At 45.5% G+C, this 22266-nt stretch overlaps 1 protein-coding gene across 1 annotated transcript in view; it reads right to left on the bottom strand.

Annotated features, from left to right (window-relative positions):
- STOX2 (storkhead box 2) overlaps positions 1–17874 on the bottom strand; it is a 204010-nt gene extending 186136 nt beyond the window's left edge. The window contains exons 1-2 of the mRNA XM_032869877.1: positions 17828–17874; positions 17212–17653 (exon numbers count right to left, since the gene is read on the bottom strand). Of these exons, the coding sequence (XP_032725768.1) occupies positions 17212–17563 (352 nt within the window). The 5' untranslated portion in view covers positions 17564–17653; positions 17828–17874. The remainder of the gene's footprint in view (positions 1–17211; positions 17654–17827) is intronic.
- Positions 17875–22266: the final 4392 nt, after the last annotated feature.

The following is a 22266-nucleotide window of genomic DNA, read 5'->3' as shown; positions in this document are numbered from 1 at the left end:
CAAGAGTATGTTACCCGGATTCACCCAGCAGACGGACTGAAGGGGATCAGAATTTTCAAAAATCACCTGCAGGAAGCCTGGAAGGTGTCCTCAAATTTTAAAAAAATTAAAAGGCGACAGATGCCTGGGTGGCTCCATCGGTTGAGCATCCGACTCTTGATTGTGGGTTGGGTCGTGATCTCGGGGTCGTGGGATGCTGCCTCCCGTTGGGCTCTTCCTCTACTCTGTCCCTCCCCCTGATCACTCACTCACACTTTCTTAAATAAATAAAAATTTAAATGTATTATTAAATTATTAATAATCATTATACATAATATATAAATATTTATTATAATAACAAACCATTAATAATTATAATAAATAATTATGAGTCATTGTTAATTTATTAAATACAATTTAAATAAATAAGATTTTAAAAATAAAGAAATAAAATAAAGAAATAAAAAGATGGCTTTAAGTTTTAAAATCCGTTATAAATGTTGGGTCTTTATCCCTCGAATTTTCCACCTCTGTGTATTAGAGGGTCCATTTTTTTCTACCAAATATGCAAGGCTGCAACTGAAAACTGTTCTGAAGCACAAAGAAGTTGGTCTTTTCCCCTGGACATCCTCAAATAAAACTACTAAGTCTCTGTACTCACGAACCCGGTGAGCACACTTCCCTCGGACAGCCCAGCCAAGCGCAGACCCTGCGGTCGGCGTTCAAAGGTTTTCAATGCAAGGTACAACATCTGGTGTTTAGCCCATGTGTTTGGAGGCGAATAAGGCCCTGGCCCGTGGATTGAGGTCTCGTAGGTACTGAGCACTTCTGGAGGCCACTGTTCCCTAATTCAGCCCCCCAAATAGGGTTTTTCTTTGGATTCAGTTCACCGCCTTGTAAGAATGTTGACCCCCTTTCCAAGATCTAGTGGTGGTCTCCTACCTGAAAGCACAGGACAGACTTCATTTCTTCTCACATGACAACAGGGATCCATGGGTCCCAGAGCAGGTGAACATGATTTCAATGACCAGAGTGGACACCAAGAACCATGTTGGATCAATGGCTACACTGGAAACTCAGTAGCTTCCCCTGGGCCATCATCAGTTCAGCGGGTTCCGCACTTGTCCTCGAACTGGACAATGACATCATCTGGAATTCCTTCTCCCCTTCCTCGCCAACGAAGCTGGGACTGATGTAAACATCTGGTTTTCTGAAACTATCTTTAATGGGGACTTTTTTTTTCCTTTTCAATGAAGGGGTGATTTAAAATAAAACTTTCATGGTCTTGGTGGATTTCTGGTTATCTTCTCCACTTCCATCCCATCTCTTGCGTAGAAGTTAAGGCTCCAGAGGAAAAAAAATGTTTGCCATTTCTTTAAAACATTTTTTTGTCATAACTAAGGCTAAACAACATCATTACTCAGCATTTAAAAATATATACAATATTTGGGGCACCAGAGTGGCTCAGTCGGTTAAGCACCTGACTCTCGATTTCGGCTCAGGACATGATCTCAGTTTCCTGAGCTCAAGCCCCATGTCAGGCTCCACGCTCAGGGGGAATCTACTTCTCTCTCTCTCTGCTCCCCTCACCCCTGCTCACATGCTCACGCATAAGAGCACGCACACACTCTTTTTCTCTCTCTAAAATAAATATTTATAAATATATATATGCAATATACACCTTCTTCTTTACAATATACATTCATGAATCCATATGCGACTTATAACTCATGCAATTATTTATGATCTTCTGAACACACCCAGGAATTCTGAAGACTGGCCAGGCCTACAAAGGGAAGGAGATATTGACCTTACACCCTGGAGGCTGAGGCTACTCGGGGCCCCCTTCATGTGAGCAAACGTTCTGATCATTTCATGTCTCCTAATAAATATGAAAATATCAAATCACTTTTTGAACACTCTTTTTAGGATAAGCACATACGACTTGTCTGGCTCTGACATCTTCCTCTGTCCTCCTAAAAAACAGAAACTGGTCAGCACTGCTTTCCTCTTTTTTAAGGTTCCCCACTGTTATTCCTGCCTCAGGGGTGACCCAACATGGCAGCTCTCAGTGACAGAGACACTGGTGAAAAAGGCCGTGTGTTGACCTCCCCAGCACGCCTGTCACTTGGCTGCATGTTAACAATAAAGTCCATTATTTCCTGTAAAATTATGAACTCATTTCACACCCCTTCCTCCCAGCAATGAGAAAAAGAACCTTTTTCCCTTTGCTTGACAACAAAAATATGCCGTGATCACAGTCTTCTCTCTTGCTCGTCAAAATGCTAACCAGACCAGTTTCTCTGGGGCTTTGGCTAATCATCCAATTTATTTATTTTCTTTCTTAGTTGAAATACAATGAACATACCACCTAACTTATTTTTTTAAATCTATGGTCCCGGTCGTATCTTCTAAGGCACCGTTACAATACAAACAAATTTATTATGTACTGTTAACTGTAATCACCATTAGACTGATGTATTTTGTAGTATCTTGCTAAAATTATGCCTCTTTTGGACATCATTCCATTTTTCTCACTTATGCACCCTCAGAATGGACTTTTAAAAAGAAGCAGCATATAACACCCTCCCCCAAAAAGGGGAGATGCTTTAAATGATGTATTTTATTCAACACTGTCTTTGGTAAGGGCTTATACTCAAAAGTAACATCATTTCTCACTGAAGAAAATCTGAAAAATGGAGGGAAAAAATGAAATCGCCCTTAGTCCTACTACCTAAACTCAACCATTATTAATATTCACTAATTAATATTCAGTGTATTTTTTTTTTACACAAGTGGAATTTGCAGAGGGTCCTAAATGCCGGCCACAGGCTGGCCACAGAACCCGTCTTGTGTATTAGAAATACAGGCTCCTGGTTGTCTGGCTGGGAATCCTGATCCATCAGATCTGGGATTAAGCCACAGAGTATTTATTCATTTATTAATTCATTTAGTTATTTAAAGTTCCACGATGCACAATTTCGTGAATCACCAGTTTCAAGCACACATTTTGGGTCCCACAGACCTGGGTCCATCACTTAATATGGCTGAGCAAGATTATCCAATCTCTCAAGGCTCAGTTCCCTCATCCATAAAATGGGTGCATCCAAGACCATGTATAAAAATTCAATAAGAATATGTACTTGGCACTGTGCCCAAAACATACTCATTATTCAGTACCTGGTATTTACTGTTATTCTTTCTCATTTTTTCCCATGCACCTGGTTTGAGATTTTTGTTCTGATTTATATTGCTATGAAACATCACACACACTTGCACGTAAACTATGTAGCACAGACATTTCCACGTGGTTCCGTAACCATCAGAGACCTGAGAACAGTTATCTAATATTCACACAGTACACAGAAACACAATTTACTCTCTCCTCATGATATTTAGGTTACTTACAATCTTTCTTTTTTTTTTGAAGATTTTATTTATTTAAAGAGAGAAAGAGAGCACATAGGTGAGTGCACTGAGAGCGGGGTGGGAAGGGTGGGGGGAGATGGGGCAGAGACCCTAAGATCATGACCTGAGCCAAAATCAAGAGTAGGATGTTCGACCAACTGAGCCACCCAGAAATTGTACAATGAGGGCTCCTGGGTGGCTCAGTGGGTTAAGTGCCTGCCCTTGGCTCAGGTCATGGTCCCGGGTCCTGGGATTGAGTCCCATGTCAGGGTCCCTGCTGAACAGAGAGTCTGCTTCTCCCTCTCCCTCTGTCCTCCCCCTACTCATGCTTTCTCTCTCTCTCTCTTAATCTCTCTCAAATAAATAAATAAAGTCTTTTTAAAAAATTATATAATGAATAGCATCCTACAAACAGCTCTCTGTAGTTTCGATTCCTACCTTAGACAGAGTCCTCAAGGTAGAATTACCATATCAAACTACATGAATATTTAGATGGCTTTTCCATACATACTGAGACAAGATGCTCTCCAAAAAATTTTTTCAATTTACAATACCACTGGCAATATATTAAGGTTATCAAACTTATCTTGCCTTTACCAGGCCTGAGTCCTTTTTTTCCCCAATGTTGAAATCTATAAAAGGATAAATCAAGACACATAACGTTTTTAAAAATTCACTTGAGCAAACAATTCCAACTGGGCACTACCGAAACCAAAAAGGGGTTGGAAGTCTCCCTGGGGGAGCAGAAGTATTTATAGAGAAGACACAGAAGCAAAGCAAGGAAATTACTTAATTGGCTATAATTTAATTTTTTGTCTTACTTGGGAAAATTTTCAGCTGTTATGATAGTTGTTCTTAAATTCCATTTTCTCAGAGTCAATAAAATCTAGTTGACTCTGGATTTAATCTGTTTACATAGGCTACCAAAGGCCTATAGGCTTTCTAATGGCCTCCTTGTTTAACTATTTTATCAAATGGGACTTTAGAAATAGCCACTAGCAGCCAGTTAGCATTAACTATACCTATAAGTATACTTATGTTATACTTCTAAATCCACATTACATAGAGGATTGGACTAGGACATTAGAAACTGAAATTTACCGTCTCCACCTTCAAAGAAGTTACAATCTAATGGGAAAGACACATTCACAGGGATGTGCTAATATAAGCAAGTAGAACTCTCCTGCCGATTCTTTTAAACCATGTGACTGTATAAAAATGGTGATCATGTCAACTTTTGTGACTTGAGAAGGCAGTATCTTAATTGAAATGCCTGAATAATCTTTTTGGCGTGAGCACAAACTTGGCACAATGACCCACCTTCTTAGGAAATTAAATATGTTAGCTATATTACAGAGGATTCCATTCACTCATTTGAGCGCCCAGGCTTAAATCCTCGGATTTAAGTACCCAGGGTCAGGGCTTAGAGAAAAGGACCCACATTCTCTCCGCACAATTGCACGTACTGTAAATCCGTCTCCTTGAAAGTAGAAGCAGTTTCTGAATGGGTCATGCTCTTGACCCTCAGACTGGCTAACACAGATTTACACTGTAACAGAGGAGGCAAATCTCCAGTCACTGAAATTGTGTGAACTCACCAATTCATATCAAACGGGTCTTTAGAACAGTCTTCAGTTCACATTGTGTTAGCATGTAAATGATCCCTCCCTCTTCTACTAATAAATTTCCAGAAATTTTATAGGAGAGGGGGAATCATTGAAAGCAATGTAATGCTTATTTCAGCAAAGCTTCCTTTTTTTTCAGACCTGAAGTCATTTAAAAAGTGTAGACACATTAAAAGGTACTATGCACAATGTGATTTTAACAACTACTCATCAGTTTCAGCCCATATACATTTAAAATACCGTTAATTTAAATTATATGTAAATTAGCTGGCTACATTCGCTTTTACATTTTCAGTATAAGTGTACTTATACAGCTGGACTTTGAGGAATCCAGGCTTTCTTACTTCTGGCCACTTTAGAAGGAGCGGTCACCTACTTTAGAACAAAAGAAACTGGTATTATTTATTTTAAGAAAACAAAGACATTTGGGGTGCCTGGGTGGCTCAGTCGGTTTAGCATCTGCCCTCTGCTCAGGTCATGATCTCAGGGTCCTGGGATCGATCCCCACATTGGGCTCCCTGTTCAGCAGGAAACCTGCTTCTCCTCTCTCTGCCTCTCCTCCTGCTTGTGCTCTCTCACTCTCAAACAAATAAATAAAATCTTTAAAAAAAAAAGAAAAGAAAAGAAAACAAAGGCATTTGGGAGTTTTCTGAGCCTTGTTTCTTCCCTAGTGCCAAAGAGATACATAAATGCTCATTTTTAAAAGAAAGAAGGATGGAAAATCATCAGATTAAGTCTTTTCTGCACAGGAAACCTTTTATCATTAGTCACACAGACTGAATTAACACCACCAGCAATTTCCATCTGACTGTGTCTTTGTGGGCTTCTCCAGGCTGAAGACTTGCTTCCGCGACAAGTTTCTAGTCTCTTTCTTGTCTTTATTCATTCATTGATTCGGCATAAGTAGCTTCACCCAGAAATCAAACTCTTGCTCAGGGAAAATCATGGAGGATTTACAACAGCAGAGCACAGTGACAACCACCAAAACTGTCCCCCCGAGAGAACAGCAGGGCGCTCCACACGCTGGCCTGGCTCGAAGACCCGGTGCTGGCTCTAACATCTGGAAATCTCTCAGCAGAGACACCGGAGAGCGCTGCCTGCTCTGCGAGCCTGCTGAACTCAGAACAATGCCAACACCCCTCACTTTTCTGCCTTTGAATACTGAATCCAAGATACTTGCACAGTGAAAACAAAAAACAAAAATAAAATATCTAGTTTCCAAATGACACTGAGGTAGCCTCTTTAGAACAAACAGGTGCCACTGCCCATGCTCCCCCCTTCCTGCCTCCCTGCTCTGAGGCCTGGTCCAGTGGGAGCCTGGTCAACTTCCTCTGGTCCCAGTCAACACCGTCGGAGCCTGGGAAGGGAACACTCTACCCACTCGCATCTACATGGGCTCCTTTCCGGGAAATTCAAGGTACCAGCTGTGACTTCCTTTCTCTCTGTGATGGTGGAGAATTTGGGGCTCACTAATCTGTAGAATAATCAGGTTTGCAAACCATCGCTATAGTTACAAGGTCCAAAAGAAAACACCAAAGAAGGGACTGAATTCTTCCTTTGAGAGACTGGTAAGGGAGCCCTCAAGAGTCACCTTGCCCCGCTCCAGCACAAAGCAAATGATTTCTAAAAAGCTGACACTGTAGGGCCTTCCAGATAAACATAGAAGTTCCAAACAAGAACAAACGTATCAGTTACTACAATACGGTTAATGGCTCAATATACCTAAAAGATAGATACTCTTCACCTTGAGTTAAAATTCAAACTCTAACTCTATCTTGCTTACGAAACACACACAAAAGCAGAAGGATACACAAGATGAAAATGCTGGGCATGAAGCTTACATTAAAACAAAAAAATTCACAAGAGAACTTGGGGCGCCTGGGAGGCTCACTCAGTTAAGTGTCTGACTCTTGGTTTCGGCTGAGGTCAAGATCTCAGGGTCATGAGATCGAGCCCCACGTCAGGTTCCATGTTCAGCGTGGAGTCTGCTTGAGATTCTCTCTCTCTTTCTCCTTCTGCCCCTCCCCTCTCCCCACAGTGCACACTCACGCATGCGTGCTCTCTTTCGATCTCTGTCTCTAAGAAACAATGAAAACCAAAAGATTAAAAAGAAAAAAGAGGCAGTGATATACCCACCAAAACACAGAGATGGCACTATGAATCCTGGAAAAAGATTTCAAGGTAAAAAGGATGAGAGAGCACTATGTGTTAAGTGTATATTTACATGTAATATAAATGTACATACACTTACACGTATATGTGCAAATATATAATTATATGTGTATTTATATGTCTGTAAAAGGCAAAAAGTAACAGTAAAGGTATGTGTTGGCCATCCCCTAACCCTGAATATTAAATATCAAGATCAGAGTCCTGTCATTAAGACTCTGCTTCACCTCTTTCCTGGGATGTTGTCGCACGGTTTAAGGACATTTTGCAAATCGTAATCCAAGTGAGACGACTTCATTTAACATTCAATTATAAGAGAAATAAAACTCTCAATGATAGGGAGTGAAACCAAAACCTTCATCCAACAGAAATGACAACCAATTTTGCCATATGACTCCACTCGTATGAAGTTCAAAACAGGAATGAACACATATTTGGTGAACTTACAAAAAAAAAAGAAAATCAAGGGAAGGAGCGACAGAAATTTCAGGATAATTATTACCTCTTGCAGAGAGAGAAGAGGACACCGTGGGAGAGAAGTGCAAAGATGCTACAGCCGTTCATGCAACATGTTATTCTTAAATTGGAACACAGTTGCACATACTTTGTTTTAATCTTATTACATATGTGTGCACATACATATGTATGTGTTTTGTATGTAGAAAATTTTTTTATATATACCAGTTCGTATTTGGAAATGTTTACAAGCTAGATGTATTTATTAGTTGGGGTCACTGGGCCAATGGCTGCACGGATATATTCTAATGGGATATATTCTAATAACCAGACCCAGATCTGGAGCAGACTATTTCATTAAGCTCACAACGCTCTGTCGTCCTTCACCTATCATACTTCAGAGTTAAATGGGGATGAGACAGAAATTCCCATCCTGAATCTTTCAAGTCTTTGATAGTAGTCTTAATTCCTGTGAGCCTCATCTCCAAAGGCAAAAAAGATTTTATGACTGTTTTACTGGAAGTGGAGAGACCCGGAGCTGCCATGAGGCTCTCTGCATCAGAACGGTCCTTACTTACTCCAGAGTCAGGAAGCTAAACTGGAGATGCTCTGAGAGGCTGAGGATATCAGTTCCAACTCCACACCCATGAACGAGGAAATAATTGCAGGGTGATCTGACATTCTGCTAAGGTAGACTTGGTTATGAACTCCAACGATCCCTGACAAAGCCCAAGTTCAATCAATTAAAATAGTCTGATTTTTAAAAAAAAAGAAGAAAGAAATGACAGCCAGTTTTTTAAAAAGTTGACAGTTCAGACTCTGGAATCGGATTCCTGGGTTGAATTTGAAATTGCTTGTTCATGCAAGGTTACTCTCTGAACCTCAGTTTTCTCTTCTGTGAAACAGAAATAATGTTAGCTTTACCTCTATAAGGATTAAATGAGACAACGTATCAAAGTGCTTTGAACAATTCCTGACCCAGATACCGACTCTGAAGCACAGCCAGTAAACATTTAATAAAATGAAGGAGCATCTGGCATAAAGATTGTGTTCTAGAATGTTCCTTCAGCGTAAGAGGAAATGTTAAAGATACAGGAAAGAGTAGAAGATGTTAGTGTAACCCTCACTGTCTGGGAGCATTCAGAGACATGTTTTCTGAAGTACTGATTTCTTTCCTCTACATTAGCGCTTCCCCGTTATTAACTAAAAGCCTCTTTCTTACTTTTGAAACAAATTAATAACCAGATTCTGATGAAAGGAAAGTGATCAACCCAGACAAATGTGCAGGTCATAAAGTCTCCCGTAACAACCAATCGATCATCTCTCCAGAGTACTAACTCCAAAGCCAGCAGGCTTTCCAAGTCTCTCCACGCGAGAAGGGACGGATGGGGAAAGATCAGCCATCAGAACCGAGGGGGTGAGAGGGCATTTTGGAGGGAGCCGGTTTGAGGATCTAGGGGAAAATGGGGAATATGAGACCCCAGCATACATCATCAATGAGATAAAGAGTTGGGATTTCTTCCCAGAAGGATAGCAGTGCTCATGGAGCTGTATCAACGTTTTCTGCCTCAGGAAGAGTCTAGAAGTGTCCGGCTGGTTGACCAGAGGCAGAGATTTGCGGGAAAAGGCCAAGGTGTGTTGTTCAGTCTGGACAGTCTTCTTCACACAGCAGGGGGAAAGCCCTCTACACAGGCCCCCACATTTTGGCCCATGATCCTCCCCCAGGCCTGCGCGAGACTGACAGAGAAAGCACAGAGCTCAGTCCCCACCCATGCTCTCTGACAGGGACAAGAAAACTTCCGAGAGGAGGACCTGATTCGCGGCAGAACTGTCCAGTGGGAACCAAACCTGCACCTCGCCTACACCAGACGGTCTTCAATGCTTCCTTGTGACCCCCGTGCCCTGGCTTCCCCCTGGCACTCCGTGTGTGTCAGCTGTGGACCCGTGGCCTCCTGCACACTCCCAGCCTCCCCCTCGCACGCACGCTCCAACCCACACTGCGGGGGTGCAGCTCCTCCCGGCTCCATCCAGCCCCCTAGGGCCACTGCCAAGCAAGCAGGAAGGAGGAAAAAACTAAGCTGGGAGGCTGGTGGGTCTGTGACTTTAGGAATAAAGGACAGTTGCCCTCAAGCTTAAGACAAAGAGGGAAGGAACTGAGAATTGGCGTGGGAGTGGCTGCAAACATGGACGGCATTCTGGGGTGGGCATGCAGACCCCTTCCACTGACAGGGGCTTGGAACCGCACAACCCGTCCCCCGAGTAGGACACAGCCTAAAGGGGCAAGAGCCAAAGGGTTAGGAATATTTGTAGGTAAATAAAATTTTGTCTTGAGAATCCTACCAACCCTCCAAGAAGTTCAAAGAGGGGGAGAACTTCCCAGTTCTCCCCCTCCTTCCCAGCATGAAAGAGTCAGAAAGAGTCAGAAAACTGTCTAGGACTCATGAAGGTCACTTTCAAGGGTGGCACGGTGGGGATGGAGGCAGGGGGCGGGGAAAGGGAGCCTGGAATTTCTGAAGATCAAGCTCCTTAGAAGAGCAGGTGCTGAGTTCTATTATCCTATAAATGGATTCCTAAGGGGAACTTGAGTTTCCAGAAAAATCTGGGAGAGAAAACTACTCAGAAAGGCAGAGAAGGAATCATAATCTACTGCGGCAAAGGTGTGAAAGGGAAAACGGCCCACACCCTGGAGGGAAAGTTGGGGGTGGGGGGTGTCTGACAGAGCTTTGGAGGAAGTGTGGCAGCCACAGAAGGAGAATGCTAAGAGACAGCAACTTTCCCCAAGAAGGACCAGAGCAGAGGCCTGCAGCCGTCCTTGGGGCCAGTGTCCCCTCAGCGCCCGGGGCTGACTGCGAGGACACAGGCTGCAGTGATCTCAGGCGGTAAGAAGATGAACTCCCCGCAGACAGCACTGCGCCCCTTGAAGACATTGTTAAGCCCTTAGGGACCTCCGGGGCCCTGGATTCTTGAGACGATGGTTATTCTGAACAGACTACTAATAAGCTCGTAAGCAGCAAACGTATTTTAGGGGCTTTGCAAGACCCTGAAAAAATAGAGGAATTTATTGTGTTTCCTCGTGTCTTAGGAGTAAAACGGACAGCACAGAGGTAGGCTTTCATACTGTTAACATCATAACATCAAAACGCCTTAAGACCGGGTCTGTTCTACACGGTGTCCACCGCCCTGGGAACCTTCTCTGCCCTCCTAGACAGGCTTATCTTCATCTTTGCCCCAAAACGACTCTGATGGATCCTCTTTATCTAGGCCACTTCTCAAATTCTTCAAGATGCCTCTAGTTCTGGTCCTTGATAATGTCCTAATTTACTGTTCTCTATCAAGAGAGATTGACTGTGGCGCACCTGGGTGACTCAGTTAGGCATCTGACTCCTGATTTCGGCTAAGGTCCATGATCCCAGGGTCCTGGGACGGAGCCCCACATTGGGCTCCTCGCTCAGTCGGGAGCCTGCTTCTCTCTCTCTCTCTGCCACTCCCCCTGCTTGTGCGCTCTCTCTCTCCCACCAACAAATAAATAAAATCTTAAACAAAAATAAAGTAAAAAACAAGCCTATGATTATATCTATAGCTATAATACAGAATGAAAGGTGTCAAAAACTTGTATTAGGAATGCATGAACTGAGCAGAATAATGACTCAGGTACATCTGCAAACTTTAGAGGGACTGTGGTAAAGCCCACCCCATCCACATCAAACCCCATCCACATCAGCATATGCGATCCTTTAAGCAGGATGAAACCTTTTAAGTTATTTGCAGCAAGTAGTTTGTTTTACCCCAAAGCACTGGAGTGCTTACACCCTGGGACAAGAGACATGGACACCTTTCGGTTTTATGCTCCTTTAAAAAGAACTTGGGGATAACTGACAAATTTACCTCTTAATGCAAGAGGGAGAGAAACACGTGCTGCGGGTAAAATTTACAAACGCCTGCCAAGCCTCCCGGTTGTCACAGCAAGCCTGTGAGTCCCAGAAGTTCATTCTCAAAGCTTTATTACAATGAAACTGACACGCCTTTGCTGAAAATATCTTTGAGCCAGAGTGAGGTAATTCATAAAAATATTTTTTATGACCAGCCAGAAATAAAATTTGAAATGCACCATCTTTCACTGTTCTAGAGTTCATCCTGAGATTTTTAATGAGGGGTAAGGTTCTCTAAGAGTGAGGCCGTGTCTGAAGTTTTTCTGGATATTTTCTGGATATTCTTCAGAACCCCTACCCGTGCTCTATGCTTACTGGATGCTCAACGCCTTGTCAGCTCGGAAGAAAATTCCAGGCCGCCAGGCCCTCTGACCTCATCTCCTGTCCCGCCTTCCATTTCCATTCTGCTGCTGGTTCAGCCAGCCCCCGCTCTTTCCCGTTCCTCCAGCACGTCAGGCTGATTCCCATGTGCTCTCCCATTGTCCGCAGACCGATCATCAGTCAAGCGCTGCACGAAGGAGAGGTTATCACAGAACAGTCGCTCTGCACACCGGTGGGGAAGGGAGCTAGTTTTGCCGCAGAAATCGAAGAAGTCGCTCTCCTTTGCCTAAGCCCTACAGAAAGATTGTCAACCACACAAAGTAATGAACCTACCCGTTTGGCCCAAAGGAAGCTCAAACATGATGGTCTTGGGCAACATCCTCAACCCCAACACTGGTTTCTCCTTTCTGCTGTGTTGTGATAAGGAGGACGCAGCCACTTCCAGCCAAGCCGGCTGCCACTGGGCCACCCACCCCCTAAATTGTTGGGAGGGTGCGTGTCTGTCTTGGAAGGAAATTTTGGTCAGGACAACCTCACCAAAGGGAAAGGAAGAAAAAGAAGAAAGAAAAGAAAGAAAGGTAGGTAGGAAGGAAGAGAAAGAAAGAAAGAAAAGAAGAGAAGGCAAGACAAGACAAAACCCACTGTCTGGACCCAGATCCCAGCTCTTTCTCTTACTAACTAGGTATCCTTGAAGAAGTGCTTGTTTTTTCTGTCCCTCAGTTTCTTCATTTGTAAAATGGGGGAAATAGTGATACCTAAATGGGATAGCTGTCTTAAAGATTACTTGCTATCTTTAATATGTGATCTTTAATATGCTAATATTTAATAGGCTAAGTGAAGTAAGACAGAGAAAGCAACATACTGTATGATTTCACTTATATGCAGAATCTAAACAAGACAAACAAATTAACAAACCAGCAAAAAGCAGAAACAGCCCCCGTGAATACGGAGAACAAACTGATGGTGGCCTGAGAGGAGGGGGCGGGGGAAGGGCTAAATGGGTGGGAGGTCCAGGCTTCCAGTTAGGGAACGGATGTGGGATGAGAGGCACCGCATAGGGATTATGGTCAATGGCGACGGGACAGTGTTGTATGGGGACAGATAAGAGCTACATTTGTGATGAGCACGACAAAGCCCACAGACTTGTCAAATCACTATGTCGTACACCTGAAACTCCTGTAACATTGTGTGTCAGCTATACTTCCAGTTAAAAAAAAAATGAGTGAATAAAAATAAAGTACTTAGACAATAATAAATGATTGATAAACATTGACTACTAACCCATTTCTCCCCCTTGTTCTTTATCCTAGCACCTGCCTCAATTTTACCGCACTTGGAACTCTGTGAAATTCTTATTTCTTTGCTGAATTTTTGAAATGTCTTCTGCCCCACTAGAAGGGAACTTCCAGAAGTACAAGGGCTGTGTCCAACCAGTTCTCCACTTCTGTTCCCAGAACAGATCCTAGAAGTGGTAGGTGTTGCAGTTGTTGGATGAATCAGTATCTCTCCTTCAAAAAGCTTCGTAACACTCATGAAGCAATCCCAACCATCGGTCTATGAGTATTATTCAATTCGAAGTTGACTTAAGTAAAATAAACTTCTGGGGGAGTATATACAAACTTTTTTGGAGAACGTGTTTTTTGTTTGGTTTTGTTGTTGTTGTTTAAAGATTTTATTTATTTGAGAGAGAGAGAGAGAGAGCGGGGAGAAGCAGAGGGACAGGGAGATGCAGACTCAACATGGAGCCTAGAGCTGGATGCGGGGCTCAATCCCACAATCCTCTGAGATCACACCCTGATCTGAATTTCAAGAGGTGGTCACTTAACCGACTGAGCCACCCAGGTGCCCCTGTTGTTGTTTTTTAAATAAACTCTACCCCAAACGTGGGGCTCAAACTCATGACCCCAAGATCAAGAATCACGTGCTCTACGAACTGAACCAGTTGGGCGCCCCAGGAGAATATATTATTTAAAAAACAAACAAAATAGAAAACTATTCTGGGAGCGTCTGGGTGGCTCAGTCGATTAAGCATCTGACATTGTTTAGACTCAGGTCATGATCTCAGAGTGGTGAGATCGAGCCCCGCAACGCTCCACACTCAGGATGGCGCCTGCCTAAGATTCTTTCCCTCCCTCTGCCTGTCCCTACCTCCCTCTTATAAATAAATAATGAAATAATGAAATAATGAAATAATGAAATAAAAATCCACACAATTCTGTCCTCAAATTTAACAACTTGGAGACATCACCTTAACAGAGCAACTCCTTTTGAGAAAACCAATAAAGATACTGAATTAAAATAAAATCTTGATGCCCATAAGTTCTAAACAATTTTATAATATAAAATGCAAGTTCTGATTTAAAGTCTAAAAAGCATACGGCATCTTTGGTGCCAAGTATTTGAATATCGAAGGATAAACTGGGGAAATAAAAGGAACCACTGGCAGGGACAGAGAACTGAGAAGTGAAGTCAGGAGACCCCACGGCATTGACCGCGGGGTCTGACTAAGGCTGGCAGGTGGGAAAACCTGAGCCCTAGGAGGAGGAGTATGCGAACTCCACACAAAGGCCCGTGAGTTAGGAGCTGGGACTGGAAGGCCTTCCAGACACCCCCCAGCTAAATGGTATCTTCTTTAAGGAACCAACCCTTGACCATGGGATGTGCCTTAGAGAGTGACCGTCCTAATACAGCTCACATCACCTCTCCCCACAACCTTGTCCACGAACTTAGCTGGGGTTCCTGTGTCTGATCCCCTCCCAGTCCCATCCCCCAATCCCACTGGCCCCAGAATTTTCCTTATACCAACAAGCAAATCATGTCACCTCTCTTCCCGCTCAAAAGCCACCAGTGGCTTCCACATCGGTACATCTGGGCCTAGCCTCCTTTCGAGTTGTTGGATCACACCCTTCTCCCCAGCTGCCCGCACCAGCCAGTTTCCAAACAGGTCATGAGCTCCCTAACCTGGTAATTCTGCTCCTGCTCTTGCCTGCAGAGGAAAGCTGTCGTGTTCTGAATGAACCCCATGCACCCCACATCTGCATGCAGTCTAGCTCAAGCCTCAGCTCTGGGAATCCTCCCTACCAGCTCACAAGGCAGAAGAAACTGCTCCTCGCTCCCTTAAAAGCACTGCCCAGTTCTGTGAAATTTTTTCTGAAATTTTCTGAAATTTTACAGTTGCTGAGAACCACGTGCTTTGGGAGTTACAGGCAAAAGCCATTTGGAATTGCTTGCACCTTCGATCCTGCAGCAGACACTGAGGCTCCCACAGAGAATTCTTAGAGCAGATAAACTCTCTCCAACAACTCAGCATTTTATAGTCATTACTGAAGTGCCACTGGAATTCCAGTAGAAATTCTGAACCCCCAAATCAGCTCAAAAGAAAGTCACCACTTGGATCCCAGCAGACATCACTCCTGCTCCTTTACCTGATGCTCCTGTCTCGGGAGGCTTTGTCTTTGCTCTCCATCAGGGTACTGGGGGGGGGGGTGTTGAACAATGCAGGGGCCGCCCCCACCCAGTCAGCTGGAGACAGCCCAGGCTACCCGGCCAGATTAGGACAATAGTCAATCCACGACAGCAATTTGGAAACTTCCAAAATGCCAAAAATATTTCTCTTTGGTTCATAGAATAGATCCCCAATTCCTACAACTTCACAAATTCTGCTGAAATGAAAAAAAAAAATGTGAACTGATATTTACAAGTCAAATGCTATTGATGTCTGGGATTTCAAAAGGGCATTAGGTGGGGAACAAGGGAGGAGGTGAAATCAGACTGGCCAAGTCCTAATGTATTTCAAAGTTGGATGATGGGTACATGGGAATTCAATGTAAGATTTTTGAATTAGGTTGCCTTTCTATGTTTGAGATTTTCGAAAATGAATAGGGAAAAATAAGAATGAAGTCGAGTTTAAAAGAAGACTATTAAATGCTGTCATCTAGACAGAGCATGAAAATAATTGCATATATCCCTGCTTCCTGGTGTGTTGCAGCCGTACATCAAGAGCAGATGAAGCCTCAGAGGCATTAACCTTGGCCCTTTACTAAGGCAGCTTAATTACAGGTAGTCCACTGTGGGTTTTGCTAAAGTAAAAAAAAAAAAAAAAAAAACTAAACTAAACTAAAGCACCTTTTGAAATTTGGCACGGGTTACAAAACACTCAAGATGCAAGCCTTCCTGGTTTTTTTGTCTACTCAATTCAAAGGAAGCTTTGTAAAGATTTCTGCTATACAAAAACAGACAAAATGCCACTAAATAAAAAATGCTATCGATTTGCGATAGGCATACAGGAATACACACGAGCAGGTACAAGCTAATCAGTCAGAGGAAGCAGCGTAGCAACAGTGGGCAACGAAAAAGGAGGTTTTACAGTGTTTTCGCGTTTGAACTTTTGACCTCCTCCCAAAACGTCATGAAAGAATTCCTAAACCGCGGTACTAGAAAGAACGCTTTCTTTCTTGAAGTCGTTGCATCAAACACTACTATTTTACCATGCACATTGTTAACCACTGGGCCCAAGGTACAAAACTAAAAAGTATACTCTAAAAGAAATGCAATCTGGATCAAGAATATAGGAGAGCAATTACAAAAGAAAACAGCAAGTCGGGCAACATTGGAAGCGCGCAGCGACTAAACCTTTGGGGCTCTCTCTCCCCCCGACACTCTTTTGTTGAGGACCAGACTGTCCCCTGATTTCCTCGTGTCCCTGCTTAAACCTTCAAACACACAAAACTAAAGAAAAACGTACCGGAGGCAAGACCTTTCAAACGAAATCCACAGCTCTGTCTGGCACAGAAAAGCCGACGCCCGACACCCACGCGCCCCAGAGCCGCGCCGAGGGTCAGGGTGGTCGCCCGCGGAGAGGACGTCGGGGGACCGCGTGGGGGCCGCCGCGCACCTGAACTGCCCGCCACCGCGGCGGAGCCCGATGCTACCTGATGCGACCCGAATCCTCTCCGGACTTCCCTCGCGATCGCTCGCCTCCCCGGCCGGATCCTGGCAGCGCGGAGCAGGGAGCACGGCAGAGCCTCCCGCGCCGCCCCTACCTGGCCGGCCCCAGGCACCGCCCCGCTGGAGCGCGCGGCCGGCGCCGCGGGGAGACTCCAGGGAGGAGGGGGGTGTGGGGAAAGGTACGAGTCCCGGTTTTAGGTGCCAGGAAGTTCCCCAATCCCGCGCTCGCGGAGGCCCGCCGGCCCCTTCCCCGGCCGCCGCTCGGAGGCGGAAGGAGGCGCGGGGCGCCCCCGGGAGCCGGCTGTCCCCGTCGCGGGGCCGGGCGCGCGCTCTGCGCGGGCTCCGGGCGGGACGGGGCGGGCGGCGGCCGGACTCACCGAGGCAGCGGATGTGGAAGCCCGAGGGCGGCCGCAGCGCCCGGCGCGTCCAGCCCTCGCGCAGCGCCTCCAGATGCTCCTCCTTGCCCTGGATCAACAGGACCTGCTCGTCGATCCAGCCCAGGAAGAAGGTCTCGGCCACCGCGGCCGTGACCTTCTTGTTCCAGAAGTGCTGCATGTTCTCGGCTTTGAAGTCGGCGAAGATCTCGTAGCCGATGTGGTGCCGGGCGAGCTGGCGGGGCTGGGCCGGGGACGCGGGCTGGGCGGCCCCGGACCTCTCCCCCGTAGGCCCCTCGGCCGGGCCCAGGACGATGGCCAGAGAGTGAGGTGCGATCTGCAGAAACTTCTCCATCTCCCGAAGCAGCCGGCGCCCCGTCGCGCGGCCCCCGCTCAGCGCCGCCGCCGCCTCCCGCCGCTCCGGGGAACAGCCGCCGGAACGTCGCTGCGCGACAGGCGGGGAGCGTTAGTGCCCCCACCCGCGCCGGGGCTGGCCGCGCCCCCCTCCCCAGCCCCGCGCCCCAGCCTCCCGGGACCCCCCGCGTAGCCCCGGGGTCGCCGCGCCGGGAAGGGGACAGTGCGCGGAGCCCGCTCAGGCCCCAGCTCTGGCGCGCGTTACCTGCAGCTCCGGGCCACCCTCCGGGCACCGCTCATTTTCCGGCGGCGGCACCCTGGCCTCCCTCGGCGCCCGGCGGGCCCGGCAGGGGGCGGAGACGCGGGAGGAGGAGGGCAGTTCGCGCCGAGGCCCGGAGCCCTCTGGGCTGGACTTAACCGAACTCTCCAGGAGTCCGAAGTGGAAGGTGTTCGAGATGGCCTGGAAGGCCAGAGGTGGGGGGTGCGTTTAGGTGGCAGGGCTCAGAGGAGACCTAGAGGCTCAGGGCGCGGGGGGGAGGTGGGGCGACGCACAGCGACACTTGGAAGGCAAAGATTCCCGAGCCGAGTGTCGCTCCTCCCCACGCTCCACCCCCCACCTCCCACCTCCTGCTGGAACAAGTGGATTAGCTAGTTGACTGGTTGAAGGGCCCTGGGAAGTCGCTTTTTTAAAAACTTAGACAAACCACACAAATGTGTCATCAGTCCCTCCTCCCAAACTTGTGGCACTCTCCTGTCATATCTCCATCATGCACTGTGGGACTGCTACAGAAGACACCTAGTAATTCCCTGTGTTGTCTACACAACACTCCCTTGGTGAAGAGAACACAGATATTACCAGGAAAGGTAACCATCATGCTTTAAAAGGAAAACAAACAAACAAACAAACAAACAAAAACACCTTCCTTAAGGTTGCTTCTGTACAAAACTGTGTTTTGCTTATTTTTCATTGAGAAAAACTATATATAGTTGTCATATATCTAAAGAGATGACTTAAAAAAACAGAAGACTATCAGGAGGAGTATAAGGGTTAATGCTCCATGTGAATGATTTTCCCAGAACAAAGAATGTTTCCTAGAATACACAAAGGAATAGTATATTCAGAAAGCTAACTCTGGAAAGATTGCTTGAAGCTTTCAAACAACAGGCTTTCCAGCATCTGCTCTCTAGGCTCAAAGGTCTTAGAGCTATGTTTTAGTCAAGAGTAAGACTCAAGCCTGCCCTCTCCTTGCATCTGCAAAAAAGAAAGCCCCTTTTCCCAAATGCAGGCCTTAGGAGTTCACCGGGAGATGTCTGGACCAGCCCTGTGGGCATACTCTTCCCGCATGTAGCTCCCAGGGTCCCTGTCTTCCTTGGGCAGTAATCTCCCTTGATAATAGAGCAAAATTAATTCAGTGCTCCTGGTATGCAAGGGTCTTTAATCCTCATAACAGCCCTTTAAGTTAGATATTACCATCCCCATTCTATGGAAGAGGAAACTAAGGCAAAAAGAATGTAAGTAAATGGGACACTTGGGTGGCTCAGTCAGTTAAGCGTCTGCCTGCAGCTCACGTCATGATCCGGTCCTGAGATGGAGTCCCTCAGTCCTGCACCAGGCTTGTTGCAAAGTGGGGAGCCTGCTTCTCCCTTTACCCCTGCCTGCCACTCCCCATCCTTGTGCATGTGCGCTTTCTCTCTCTGACAATAAAATAAGTAACAAAAAAATAAATAACAAAAAAATAAATAAATAAAATCTAAAAAAAAAAAAAAGAATGTAATTCGTCTAGGGTTCCCAGTCATAAAGTAGTAGAACTGCAGTCTAAACCTAGACAGTTCGTCTCCAAGTCTCAACCTCTGCGCTTTTAGATCTGTTCCATTTAGCCGACCAACCACTGGCAGATAAAATTTTCAAAAAAGTCCTTCAGTGGTGCTTCTTGAATAAATGATAGTTGACGTCTGTAGTAGGTATCTTTTGTGGCATAATAAATCACCCCAAAACATAGCAGCTTAAAACAACAAACATTCATTATCTGACACTTTCTGTGAGGTGGGAATCCGGGCACGGTCCAACCAGATGCCTCTAGTTCAAAGTCTCTCTACAGTTGCTGGCAAATGAGGCTGTAGTCTCATCTGAAGGCTCGCTCGGTGTGCATGCTCTGTCAAGCTCACTTACTTCGTAATTGGCAAGATTCAGTTCCTTGAGTGTGGTTGGACTGAGGGTCTTAGTTCCTCCCTCTCCAGAGACCCACTCTTTTCCTAACAATATGAACGTCTACATAAGGCAGCTCATAACATGCTAGATGCCTCCCCTCAGATCACCCAATTGGGAAATCACAATCCAATCCTGGAGATAACCTCCCATCACCTCCGTTGCATTCTGTTTGCTAGAAGTGACTCACTAAAGCAAATCCCAACTCCAAGGGAGAGGATTACACAAAGATATGAGGACCAGGAGGTAGGAATCATCTTAGAGGCTATCTACCAATGAAAAGGTTTCATTTTTATGAGGTTTGCAATAGTGTGACAAATTAAAGGTGCAACTTCTAATATAAATGCTCTCTCTCACATACAGCTAGCAAGCTCTTCACACATGTGCACACGTGCACACAAAACACTACCGATCCTCTGAACAAGTAGGGTCACATGAGAGTCTAATACCATCAGAACTCAACGGCATTAATCTGAGGAGCTATCTAATCCATTCTTATCACTGTCCTCACCTCATGATCAGCCCCATTAGCATTATTAGGGCCATTTATGATTCCATTACACTGTAATGTGCTAAGAACTTTTTGTGTATGGTGATATTATTGTGATTTTTTTAGAGGATAAACACAATGGCAATAATATCTTTGAGATAAGTAGCCCAACACGTTTTCATTTTCAATAACCCTCTGTTCCCAGTTATGCATGAACTTGATTGCTTGTGCTCCATATCAGTTCACCAAAATCTGTCTACGAATATAGCTTTCTTTTCTTCCTCTATCTTCCTCTCTCTTTGCCTCCCTCCCCAGCCCCAATTGAAGGTGCAAATGCTGCTCAGCAAGGAACTATTTCCTTCCCTAGATTCAGTTTTCGTGACCTTCATGTTGACCCAAATAGCATGAAGATTTCATGGTTATTTTCCAAGGAAGGGTGTTCAACATTTATCAAATGCCTCATTCTTACAAAATTCAATGTGGAGGGGTGCCTGGTTGGCTCAGTGGGTTAAGCTTCTGCCTTTGGCTCAGGTCATGATCTCAGGGTCATGGGATCGAGCCCCGCGTCGGGCTCTCTGCTCAGCGGGGAGCCTGCTTCTCCCTCTCTCTCTGCCTGCCTCTCTGCGTACTTGTGATCTCTGTCTGTCAAATGAGTAAAATCTTTAAAACAAAAATTCAGTGTGGAGGAACAATTATTATTTCAATTTTCCCATTGAGAAAACTGCAGTTCACAGACGTTAAATAATTTGCCTAAGGTGAAACTAATAGTTGATCAATCCACAATTTCAACCAGACCTATTACTCCAAAATCCATGCTTGTTCAGTGTTCACTGCAGCCTCCAAAGGAACTAAGAACCCACAAGACAGACTTGATGTTACATCATTCAGAAGAAATTCTTGCACCAATTTCCTTGAAAACACTCAGGAAAAACAGTGAAAAACTCTTTGAGTACTAATCAAATAAGAAACCCCCAAACCCAACTCCAACACTGGGGAGAAAACTTGCCTCGGCTGTCTCAATCCTGAGGTTCGAGATTGAGTGGGACTTGTGCAGGAGGAGAGAGCACTGTGAACGAACCTCTCTGTCAGCATTTCTCCCCATTGCCTGCAGTCAACCGCCTGCCATTCTGGTGGGGAGAGAGGGTGTTGCTGAACTTTCTCTTGTCCGGGCTTATCAATTGCTGATTGTCCACTGGGGTATAACAGAAGTTCAGACAATCATCACTCAGGGAGGTACATTCCAGCCTAAGCGCCTTCACTTTGGAATTTCTGCTGGTGGCGGGCAGTGTTTTCTAAAGACGGCTGCCATGATATTGCCCAGGTACGTGCATTTCTGTAATACAACTTTGCCACTCCCTCAGCAAGAGGTAGTCTCTCTCTCTCTCTCTCTCTCTCTACCTCCTTGACTCTGGCCAGGCCCTGTGATTGCTTTGCCCAACAGAATAGAGCTGAATTGATACTGTGCCAGCTCTGGGCATGGACCTTATTGGATTCATCGTTCTCACTCCCGCCTCTTGGAAGCCAGCCACCATGTAACAAGTGCTACTCCGCTGAGATCATCACGTTGTAAGGACGCTTGAGCTAGCCACATGAAGAGGGTATGGAGAGAGAGAGGACTGTGCCCGCCAGCTCCCAACCATGCTTGCCATCCCAGCCCCAGGAACCAGAAACTTTATTCGTGGGAGTAAAGGAGACATTCTAGCCCCAGCTGACACCAAGTGGAGAAGAACCGGGACCCCAGACTGAACTCCAGTCTAGACATGTCTGGGTCTTTAAGTCACTCCAGCTGAAGCTTCCAACTTAGTGTAGCACAGGTGAGCCATCCCCACAGAGCCCTACCTGAATGTCTACCCCACAGAATGGTGAGCACAATAAAGTGCAGCCATTTTTCATCACAGTTTTGAGGTAATTGGTTATAAAGTCGTAGATAACGGGACCACTATTGGCTGTGGCAGTATTTGCATGCTTCTTATGGAACTCAAACACGTAAAGAATCCAGGCAGGAAAC

The sequence above is a fragment of the Lontra canadensis genome, unplaced genomic scaffold (genome assembly GCF_010015895.1).
Source record: "Lontra canadensis isolate GAN:19392208 unplaced genomic scaffold, GSC_riverotter_1.0 scaffold39, whole genome shotgun sequence".
NCBI lineage: Eukaryota > Metazoa > Chordata > Mammalia > Carnivora > Mustelidae > Lontra > Lontra canadensis.
Note: the sequence above shows the minus strand (reverse complement) of the source record. Positions and strands in the feature narration are given on the sequence as shown.